At 34.0% G+C, this 12119-nt stretch overlaps 2 protein-coding genes across 2 annotated transcripts in view; one reads left to right on the top strand and one right to left on the bottom strand.

Annotated features, from left to right (window-relative positions):
• ARL13B (ADP ribosylation factor like GTPase 13B) overlaps window positions 1–12119 on the bottom strand; it is a 65259-nt gene that overhangs the window by 23894 nt on the left and 29246 nt on the right. The gene's annotated exons all lie outside the window — the stretch shown is intronic.
• Window positions 8016–10406, top strand: STX19 (syntaxin 19). The gene has a single exon (XM_032406351.1). It carries the CDS (start codon window positions 9136–9138, stop codon window positions 10018–10020), a length of 885 nt encoding a protein of 294 aa, XP_032262242.1. The 5' UTR covers window positions 8016–9135; the 3' UTR covers window positions 10021–10406.

The following is a 12119-nucleotide window of genomic DNA, read 5'->3' as shown; positions in this document are numbered from 1 at the left end:
ATTTAGCGAGTTTTGATACCTAAAGAAAACAAAGTAACCTCTGTTTAAATACAAATCACCTTTTTTGTGAGTAATGTATTTTATATATAATACAGAACTGGAATTACAGGGACTGTGCCAAATACTCGATGTAGGCAGTTTAACAAGGACTTCCTGTTACCAGCTAGCTCCAATGAAAATGATCTTCCTTTAATCTAAAGAATGGGCGGCTAACAGGCAAAACCGGATTCTCCAGGTGTGAAGTAAGCAATTTGTTCTTCTCATTTGATACTAACAGCAAAAGGACAACTTTATATCTAACTTATTTGACTTCATTATTCGACTTTCAATTACATTAACTGTATGAAACCCATACAGAAATTAGCCTGTGAACCGTAAGACACAGGCTTAAATAATTTGATTGAAACGTTACAGATGATACTGTTTTTCTCTTAAGGGCAGGACTCCCAACACCGAAGGTGGAAAGCAACAAAAAGAACAAGACAAAGGTAAATAAACTACTTTTTTTTTTTCTACCTTTCAATGCAAGACACCCATAAACTGAAATGTGTCACATTTAAAAATAACTCAATAAATAAAGTTACTGGTTCGCTCAGATTTGGACCAGGCTATATAAATATAGCAGATTTACACTGCTAATATACTGAATAAGATTTGGGTTTAGAGCTCTTAGAAATAAGCCACTGTAATAAAAATCAACTTTTTTCTTTTAATTTCTTTAAAATATAACTTCTTATTTTGGAAACAGGTGAAAGTCAGATCCTCTAAAAATAAAATTCTTTCTTTTGTAGACAGACTATAAATTAGTCATGCTGTGCTTGCTTTAGAGAACACTTTTACATTTAACTGTGAAAAGAAGCTTATGCCTAAATTTGACACACATGTATAATTTTTTTTTAAAGTTAAGGTAATTTTCTATAAGGTCTTGATTTCTTCATTGTTGTTTCTGAAAATCTTTTAAACAGGATGAAATTAGAAAATAATTTTGTTATAAAAGGACTACAATAAAAATATCAAAATACTTACTTTTAATGTTTTAGTATATTAAAAGTACTTAAATTATAAAATTCAATATAAATATATTTGATTTGATACTTAAAAAAATTAAGTCAGCATTATTTATTTATTTATTTATTTTAAGATTTTATTTGACAGAGAGAGACACAGCAAGAGAGGGTACACAAGCAGGGGGAGTGGGAGAGGGAGAAGAAGGCTTCCCGCTGAGCAGGGAGCCCGATGTGGGGCCCAATGTGGGGCTCGATCCCAGGACCCTGGGATCATGACCTGAGCCAGAGGCAGACGCTTAATGACTGAGCCACCCAGGCACCCCAAGTCAGCATTATTTAAATGCAACATATACCTATATTAGGTAGGTCTAATACTTTCAAAAATTAACCAATATAAAGAAGCTTAACCAAAACTTATTTTATTTTTTGGTATTTCTTCAAAGTTACTTTATAATTCCTACAATGTTAGAACTTAATAAGTAACTCATTTTCAATCAAAATAATAATGACTTTTAAAAATGTACTAAGGGTGGACTTGAAAGTTGGCTATGATATACCTACAACATATTATCTCCATGGCTATGTAGTTTTAAATTTAATATAAAAATCATTTCATGTACATACAGCTTAATCAGGTAAGTGAGAGTTCAAAATTATACAGTTCTTAAATATTTAAACAAAAATGGTCTTGTTACATTAAGCAAGTTAATTAAACAACTTATTTACAACAAATAAGTAGAATGAAAAAAGCACTGAAAGACTGCATTACAAAAAGTATCAGATAATCTAAGCTTTGAGAGAATATATGCAATTTGCCTATATATATATATATATGTGTATATATATATATATATTTTTAGTTTTCTTTTTTTTTTTTATATTTTTAGTTTTCCATATTTAAGTAGCCAAGGAGGTGAATTTTTCAGTAACAGCTGCTTTCACCTTGAACTAGGAAAATATTGCAAGTTGTCTTCAGTCATAAAAGCAAAAGAATACTCCATTTTATGTTGTATAAAAACTGGTTACATTTATTAAAATATTGTACTTAATAGGAACTATAGAAAGAAATATCTTACTTAAAAAAAAAAAAAACTATACATCTGTCAGTATCTATCCCAGGGCATATTTCTTAAAGCATTAGGTAATTTTTATTCATATTTCTGTTTCTGGGATGTCCCCTGTTTGTAATAGGGTGGAGAAACTTTTGAGTCATACAAGGTTTACTTTTCTATTTCTTAGAACAAACTGTCAAAGTTGATTACCGTATTTATAAATTAGTCTTCTAACTTTCTTTTTGCAAATACCATGTTTAAGCTCAAAGATAAGTCAGTTATTAATAGTACAATTCAAAACTGTATAGCAATACAGTAAGCTAAAAAGGCTGAAAGATGATTCATATTTGGATAGAACTTTTCCAACACTAAGAAAAATAAATTTAAGGTACAGAAAAGATTACATACAATGGTGGTCTCATCAATTTCATGCAGCTAAGCTATTATACTTTATGGCTTCATGAACTCTGTCTCTTCAACTTTCAAATTCTAATATGCTTAGATATCTCACTTTGCCTAATATTCTATTTTATGAAGCTATAAGATTAAGCAGTTAAATTGGAAATAGTTATGCATGTAGTTACGAGCATGCAACTACTAGAAAATGCAATTTATATATAACATGTAAGTGCACCTGAGTACCTACATCAAGTCACTTTTTGGAGAGACTAACAAGGATTTAAGGAACATTCTGAATTAGTTAACTCTGTAAAGATAATCACCTATGACTTTCAGTCAAGATATACAGATATTCCTCCCTCTTATACAAACATACAGAAGTGTTTGATATAATCTTAAGAAAAAAAAGACAAAATTTAAAACTGCATCATTATATTTGAAGTAAGAAAGACAACCTTTACAAGGGTGAGAGTCAAATATGTTGGTTTTCAAAATCAGTGAGAGTAAAATTTACCTTCCCAAGAGCACTTTGCAAAGGCACACTGTGTTACAATATCAATTTGAAATATCCTATTCCTTAACAATTTTTTCAAACTATGATGCTTGAGAAAAAGGCTTTTGATGGCATTGATCATTTATTTCTAGTTAAAAAAAAAAAGATCTATCCAGCCATAAAAATGTTAGAAGAGGTTGTTTTCAGGATTTCTTCTAAACCATGCAACCAAGGACAAAGTTGGGGACATTGTAGTTGAGAACTGTGAAATTTAAACATTACCAAAAGCTACTTAGCCATATAGAAGCATTAAATAGGACTTAATTATCATGAATAAAAAAAATCAGAATTGGTTTTGTTTTGGTTCCCCCTTCCATTTCTCATCTGAGCCTCTAATACTGTCACTGCTTTTTTTCCCACATATTAAGAACACAAGTCAGTTTTGTTTTTGTTTTTTTTAAGTGCAAAAACAGCATAGCTATGTCTTGCATAGTATAGACATTGTAGCTGTAAGAATTAATACTAACAGGTTAGTAGAAAACAGAAATCAGTGTACATATATAGAAATGAGGTATAGCTCACTTCTATCTCTTATTTCAGCCTATTACTACAAGCCAAAACAAAATATAAGAATCCTCATCTCTACATGGTACCAAGGACAGGATTCAAAATTTCTTAGAGACTTTCTGTAACATAGGTGTATGAGATCAGAACCAATTCTTTTTCCTCTTCTAAACTGTAAAGTGCTTAATTTGGTCTAATTATATTAAAGGTTATAATAAAGCTGCAAACAACATACTTAATTTAGCACCAATATGCTATATTACTTCTAGTAAGAACATTTTTTAGTATTTATAGTAATTTATACTAATTTAAGAGTATTTATAAAAATAACACAATATTTGATACAGATCAACTTCATTTGTAGTAGATTTCACTAGGATAATCTACCTCTATTCACTATAGAATGGGTAAAAAAGAACAGATCTGCAATCAGGTAAGCTTATATCTGACTGTAGGCTCTGCTACTTTTTAGTAGTGTGGCCTCTGGCAAGTCACTTTACCTTTCAGACACTAAGAAAGAGGAATAGCTAAGAAAGTCAACATCCATATAAGAGGAATTCCAAAGAAAAGAATACAAAGAAAATGGAAGAGATGATGTTTTTAAAAAATTAGGACCCTCCCCCCAAAATCCTAAATACATGAATTTCTAGCTTGAAAAGAGCCACTAAATTTCCAGCAAATTAATGCAAAAAGATGTACCCCAGGTCATGTTATTATGAAATTTCTGAACACCAGGAATAAAAAGAAAAGGCCAAGGCTTTCATGAAAGGAAGAAAGAAAATAAAAGACCCCATATAAAATACCAGGAATTTGATAGCAGATTTCTTAAGGGCAACAAAGGATGTTAGATAAAAATGCAGCAAGGTTTTCAAAATTCTATGGGACTATAATTTCCAAATAAGAATTATATCTGCAGAAAATATATCATTCAGGTGTTAAGGATAGAATAAAAACACTTTCAGAAATACAAGTTATCACTACATTTATGTTCTGGAAAAAAAAAAAAAACTATGGGCATGCCCCAAAATCAAGGGGATAAACCAAGAAAAGAGATGAGGAACTAGAAATCAGGAAGAGATAATACACAAGAGAGGAGAAAAATATCTAAACACAACTGCTGTGTGGTAAATCAGGTCATACTACAGGGTTCCAGGAAAGAAGCCTCAAAAGATAACAATAATAAAAGGAAATAAAAGAAAAAGAATACCTACTATATTTAAATATATTGAGAGGATACTTTCAGTTCAATTGAAGAGTTTTAGATTGAATTAGTAATGCACATGCACAAAATGAGGCAATTGAAAAACTTAGGTAATTAGTATCGTCAAGAGAAATTTTAGGGCGCCTGGGTGGCTCAGATGGTTGAGCTTCTGCCTTCGGCTCAGGTCATGAACCCAGGATCCTGGGATCGAGCCCCACATTGGGCTCTCTGCTCGGCGGGGAGCCTGCTTCTCCTTCTGCCTCTCTCTCTCTCTCTCTCTATCTCTATCTCTTATGAATAAATAAATAAAATCTTTAAAAAAAAAAGAGAAATTTTAAAAGTTACATGTTCTTGATCTGTGTGGTGGTTACATGGACATGTGAAAAATCATCAAACCATACATTTTTATTTTGGGCATTTTCTGTATATGTGCAAATATTTCAATGAAAAGATTTCTTAAAGTGAAAATACACATTTCCTAGCCCTATCCACTGAAAAGGCCTAGAAATAATGAAAAAAATAATGTGAGAAAGGAAACATGACCACAGTACCTTATGTGACTCTGGCATACATAATATTTGAACTAGGAAAATGTATAGTTATAATAATATAAACACAGAATAGTGACTAACCAAAAATTACGATATAACTATACTGAGAGGGAAAAATTGAGGGAAGACTCGGGGTTTAAGAGAAAGTTAAATCCACATCTTTCATAGCAGAGATTCAATATAATATTTAAAACTGAAAAAGCAGAAACACCTACATAGGCAAATTACTTAGAAACAGAGTTTAAGAGCAACATACAGCTAAGGAGTTGAAAATTACTGCGCTTGGGAATGGGGAACTGGAAATGAGGTGTGTTGGGGCAGGCAGATATCAGCAGTTTTATCTTTACAAACCTTGAAGTGATTTGACTTCTTAAACTGCCTATATGTGTTAATTTGAGTAAAATAAAAATCATATTTAAAAAGCCAATTTAAAAAAAGGAAAAAGTTTATGGCTATATCAAAAACAACATAACATCTTAAACACTTTGGGGAGGAATTTATTTTCAGCATCAATAAGGTAATGCCAGAGAGAGCATATAGATAAGGAAGTAATGTATAATACTAAGCCAAACAAAGAGTAGGGAGCTATTCAAGATAAATCATTAAGCTAACTGACTTTGGCATCAACCTCCCTCTACACTGGAAAGATGGTTAGTTTTTATCAGAGGTATAGAGTAAATTACGGTTGCTAATTCTGCTTTCACAAAGTTGCCACCTAAGAAAAAGTTTCTACAATCACTTCCCAATGTTTTTGAGTGTTTTTAAATATCAATACCAACATAATCAAAAGATTTTTTAAATTTTTTATTTATTTATTTATTCATGAGAAACAGGGGGAAAGAGATGCAGAGGGAGAGGGAGAAGCAGGCTCCGCATGGAGCAGGAAGCCCAATGTGGGACTCGATTCCAGGACCCTGGGATCATGACCCAAGCTGAAGGCAGACACTTAACGACTGAGCCACCCAGGCGCCCCATAATCATAAGATATTTAATAAAATACCGAATACAGGACGCCTGGGTGGCTCAGTTGGTTAAGCAACTGCCTTCGGCTCAGGTCATGATCCTGGAGTCCTGGGATCGAGTCCCGCATCGGGCTCCCTGCTCAGCGGGGAGTCTGCTTCTCCCTCTGACCCTCCCCCCTCTCATGCTCTCTCTATCTCATTCTCTCTCTCAAATAAATAAAATCTTTAAAAAAAAAAAATACCGAATACAAAAGAGCATATAGATGATCCCAGCTTTATGTAATACATATATTCCAGGAAATTTATGTTATATATCTTACACTGGGAAATGCACTGGTCTAGCAGCCAGGAAATCTGGCATTATTTAACCGGTACTACCACTAACAAGCTCTGGGTAAGACATTTAACTTTTCTGATTTTCAATTTCCCCATAAGAAAAATGCAGAAATTGATTAGTTAACTTATAGGGATTAATCTTTTGGATTAATGCCAAATAAGTCTAATCCCGCTTATATATACAGACCTACACATTTCAGAAAACAGTTGTAGATATCGCCTACATCTCTTTTGCAGGACAAGTATTTCCATTCCTTTCAGTGATTCTCTCTGTACTATGGTCTTCCAATCTCATCCTTCCATGACAGTTTAGAAATTCCCATTTTATGAATTTTTATCTCAAAACATCACAACTTAACACAGTCCTTCTTCCATTTGCTTTGACTAGCCTAGAGTCATCTAGCCTAGAGTCATTTGCTTAGTCAGTCTAGACATGACACTATTATTCATGAAAGCATGATTATTCTGATAGAAAGCATGATTATTCTGATAGAAATCTCCAATAATTTTCATAAGCACTGCTATGAACACAGGATCTTCCATTTTATAGATATAAAGGTGTTTTCTAAACAACTACCTGTAATATTTTACACCTGTCCTGGTTAAACATAATTTTGTTACTTTTAGTATAGTGTTCTATGCTATTTTAATCTTTGAATCCCAACTCTGTACTTCAACATTCTGAAGATCTCTCCAAATTCTGTGCCATCAATGTATTTGATAAGTATGCCTTCTGTGACAACATCCAAATCACCAACAAAATATTTGCATAAGCATATCAAACACTAAATCCAATAGCATAACAACATAACATTAGTAATACTGGTTGATTTTTCTCTGGCTTATACTGATATTATGTGTGGTTCAATGCACTATTTGTAACTCCCCAACAGCTTCTTACCTGCAAAAATATCATGAAAGGTATCGTTAAGTGCTTTTCTAAAATCAAGATGTACTGTGAAAATATTTTATGAACAAAGATTGCCTTTTTCAATATATTTTTTAAGTTTTCATTTAAATTCCTGTTAGTTAACATGCAGTTAAGTTAGTTTCAGGTGTATAATATAGTGATTCAACACTTCCATACAACACCCAGTTCTCAACAGCAAGTGCACTCCTTCATCCCCACCACCTATTTAACCCATCCCCCACCCACCTCCCCTCTAGTCACCATCAGTTTCTTCTCTATAGTTAAGAGTCCGTTGCTTGGTTTGCCTCTCCCTCTCTCTCTCTCTCTTTTTCCCCCCTTTACTCGTTTGTTTTGTTTCTTAAATTTCACATGAGTGAAATCATACGGTACTTGTCTTTCTCTGTCCAACTTATTTTGCTTAGTATAATACACTCTATAATACACTCTACCTCCATCCATGTCATTGCAAATGGCAAGATTTCATTCTTTTTTATAGCTGAGTAACATTCCATTGTATATACATACCACCTCTTCCTTATCCATTCATCAGTCCATGGACACTTGGGCTGTTTCCATAATTTGGAAGTAGACACTGCTGCTATAAACACTGCGGTCCATCTATCCCTTTGAAATAGTACTTTTGTGTTCTTTGGGTAAATACCTAGTAGTGCAATTGCTGGGTCGTAGGGTAGCTCTACTTTCAACTTTTTGAGGAACCTCCATACTGTTTTCCAAAGTGGCTGCACCAGTTTGCTTTCTCACTTACTCAAATCACTATTTATAAATTACGTACACCAAATTTAATCCTGTGGATAATGACCAACACATGATATGATGTCAATATTATCAGCACCCCCAAACAAGACTTCATATATCCTCATGTTTGAACAAAATAGCACTTAATATGAATGGATATAAATTTTGTTCTAGGTCCGGGTATCTTTGCAAAGGAATGCTAAGAATGAGAAACCAGCATAATCAAACCAGGAATATGTTTTCATATGTATGTAATGGATAAAAAAAAACAAAACTATGTCAAATAATGTGTTAATCCATCTAGAAGCCTCAGAATTTTTAAAATAAATTCAGTATTATCTATATTATTTCAACTGCTCAAATGGAATCTGCCCTGTCACTATCCTGATTTTAACTGAATTATGCATATTTAGCAAAATGAGTTTAACATGACATAGGTCAAATTAACTGGGAACAGTATCTTTAGTAGTAAGGGCATTTTCAGAGTGCCCTTTTACTTCTAAAACTTGAAGATATGGCCAAATCTTCCATTTTAAGATATATCCTCTATATGCACAAAAATCTATTATGTGACAGTATCATGACACTGAAGTATTTATCTGGGGGGTAACTGTATCTTTATCACTGCTCTCTCAGCTACTTCACTCAACCGAACAGGACTCATAATAGGCCCACAAGATGCACAGTAACTTATAAATTATTTTATATTACTTTTCCTGTTCAGTTTATGTTTATGAGGAAATTCTTAATGATTTTTCTAATTTTTCAACCTCCTTTCAGAAAACTAGGAGGATTTTTCCTGTAAGACACACATAGCTCTGTGAAACCAATTGCTACTGAGAGAAAATGCCAAACTTTTATTTGTTCAACACAATCATTTTTGCTTCCTAAGAGGAAAGGGAAGATGAAAGACCGACTTCAAGAATTAAAGCAACGAACAAAGGAAATCGAACTTTCTAGAGACAGGCATGTGTCGACTACAGAAGCAGAAGAACAAGGGGTGTTTTTGCAGCAAGCTGTTATTTATGAAAAAGAGCCTGTAGCTGAGAGACACCTACATGAGATCCAAAAACTACAGGAGAGTATTAACAATGTGACAGTTGATGTTCAAAAATTTGGGCAACAACAGAGAAGTCTGGTGGCTTCAATGAGAAGGTTTAGTCTACTTAAGAGAGAGTCTAGCATTACAAAGGAGATAAAAATCCAAGCAGAACACATTAATAGAGGTTTGGATGATTTAGTAAAAGAAGTTAGAAAGTCAGAGGCTGAAAATGGTCCATCATCAGTGGTGACAAGGATACTTAAATCTCAGCATGCTGCGATGTTCCGCCAATTTCAACAAACTATGTTTACCTACAATGACACAATAGCAGCAAAGCAAGAGAAGTGCAAGACATTTATTTTCCGTCAGCTTGAAGTTGCTGGGAAAGAAATGCCTGAAGAAGAAGTAAATGATATGCTTTATCAAGGAAAATGGGAAGTTTTTAATGAAAGCTTACTTACAGAAATCACTATCACTAAAACACAACTCTCAGAGATAGAACAGAGACACAAGGAACTTGTTAATTTGGAGAACCAAATAAAGGATTTAAGGGACCTTTTCATTCAGATATCTCTTTTAGTAGAGGAACAAGGAGAAAGCATCAACAATATTGAAATGATAGTGAACAGTACAAAAGAATATGTTAACACTACTAAGGAGAAATTTGGACTAGCTGTAAAATACAAAAAAAGAAATCCTTGTAAAGTACTGTGTTGTTGGTGTTGTCCATGCTGTAGCTCAAAATAAAGAAGCTATTGGAGACATTTTTTCCAGTTTTAGAATGAAGATGTCCCACGTTTCAGCGTCTTTTTTCATTTTATAGATCCATTCACATACCTTTCATCACTATTAAGTCATGATTTTCCTCTTTAGCTTTTACCTACTAGAACAACAGAAACTTCTAAAGTCACAGAGAAAACAAGTCTTCACTTATTAAACTAAAAACAGTATAGTTAGTTAACTTTAAACTCACAGGTTAACTACTGGAAATGAGATCAGTGATTTTACATTTCTGTTCAGGTATCAAGTTCTATTATATATTTTTGTTAACTTTCAATGCCTTAACAAGATGAGTGTCAGTAAGTGACAACTGCTTAAACAATCCTTTTGGCTCATTTGAGAGCATTTCAGTAGTTAAGAAGTGTATATAACAAGAACTCAAAGAGTGCTATATATATATATTTTTAAAGATTTTATTTATTTATTTGACAGAGAGAGACACAGCGAGAGAGGGAACACAAGCAGGGGGAGTGGGGGAGGGAGAGAGGGAACACAAGCTGGGGGAGTGGGAGAGGGAGAAGCAGGCTTCCTGCGGAGCAGGGAGCCGATGCGGGTCTCGATCCCAGGACCCTGGGATCATGACCTGAGCCGAAGGCAGGCACTTAACGACTGAGCCACCCAGGTGCCCTCAAAGAGTGCTATATTAAAGCAAAATTAAATCTTTTATGCTCAGATAGGTCAGTTAACTCAGTGGTCAACATATCCTGGAAAAATCCAACTATGTACTCGATGAAGAGTCTAGTTGGTAACTGGGAGCTGAATCTAGTTTAAGGCCTAAGAAAGTAAGGCACTATTTTCCTGAACTTGGCTCCATTCAGGACACTGTATTACAGATCAGGAAGTTTGACAAATAAAATAAAAAATAAAGGCAATTGCATTCTTGAAAGTTTCTCCATCACTTTACCACGAAGCTGAGCACTACCCTATGGGCTAGGGATACAGTGTGAACTCACATAGGTATAGAGATTTGGAATTCACATTTTAGTGGCGAAAGCAGGTAACACACAAATATAAATATTAGGTAATGTTAAGTTCTTGGCAGAAACTTAAAATAAGGTGTTGAGACACGGATGATTGGAGTGGCTTCTTTTGGTTGGGTGGTCAGTGAAGGCCTCTCTGAAAGGTAATATTACATGAAGATATGAATGATGAGGACAAGGGAGGGTATATCCCAGGCATAGAAAACAAACAGTTACAAAGACTCTGAGGATGATATAACTTACTCTGTTTAAAGAAAAACAAGCAATACACCTGTATCATAGTAAGAAAAAAGTAATGAGGTAAGAAATAAAGTTAAGAAAGGTCAGCAGGGGCTAGCTTTAAGGCTTTGTAAGCCATGTAAGTCTGAAGTTTACAGCAAATATAATCAATGCAAAGCCCTCAAGACTATTTTGGCCTGAAAATAATGTTATATAATTTATATTTGAGAAAAACCATTCTGTCTACTATGTACTACGTCTCACCATTGTTCTAATAATTTTATATTTTTACCAACGAAACACTGAGGTACAGCAAGGTTAAGTAACCTGCCCCAGGTCACAGAAACTGTGAGAATCAGAATTTGAACCAAGGCAGTCAGATTCCAGAACCAGTTCTTAACTACTATTTACTATATAAGTAGTGATGAAAAAAAAAAAAAAAAATTAGACTAACTTGTGATAGATTTAAGAGCTAGAATCTACAGGATACTGATCGGACGATGATGTCATCAGGGAAAAGACAGAGATAAGGGTTTCAGAATTGGGGGTGAAAAGGAAATCTAGAATTCTCTTTTGGCCAACAGAAGCTGAGATTACAATAAAATGCCTAAGTAGAGGTTTCCTAGATATTAGCTATATCACCAGGAGCTCTTGGAAGAGGGAAGGGCTAGAAGTATAGATTTGGGTCATTTGAGTAAACAGGATTTAAGGTAATTATTTAGAATGAAATCACCTGAAAAGTTTGTGGATGTAAAAAAACCAGATGCCCAGAAAAGAACCTGGGGTAGAAGAGTTAATAAAGCAGAAGAGTTTATAAAGGAGATTGAGAAGAAACCATCAATGAAGCAGAAGGAAAACCAAAAAAGT

Source organism: Phoca vitulina, unplaced genomic scaffold (genome assembly GCF_004348235.1).
Source record: "Phoca vitulina isolate PV1807 unplaced genomic scaffold, GSC_HSeal_1.0 scaffold8, whole genome shotgun sequence".
Lineage (NCBI taxonomy): Eukaryota > Metazoa > Chordata > Mammalia > Carnivora > Phocidae > Phoca > Phoca vitulina.
Note: the sequence above shows the minus strand (reverse complement) of the source record. Positions and strands in the feature narration are given on the sequence as shown.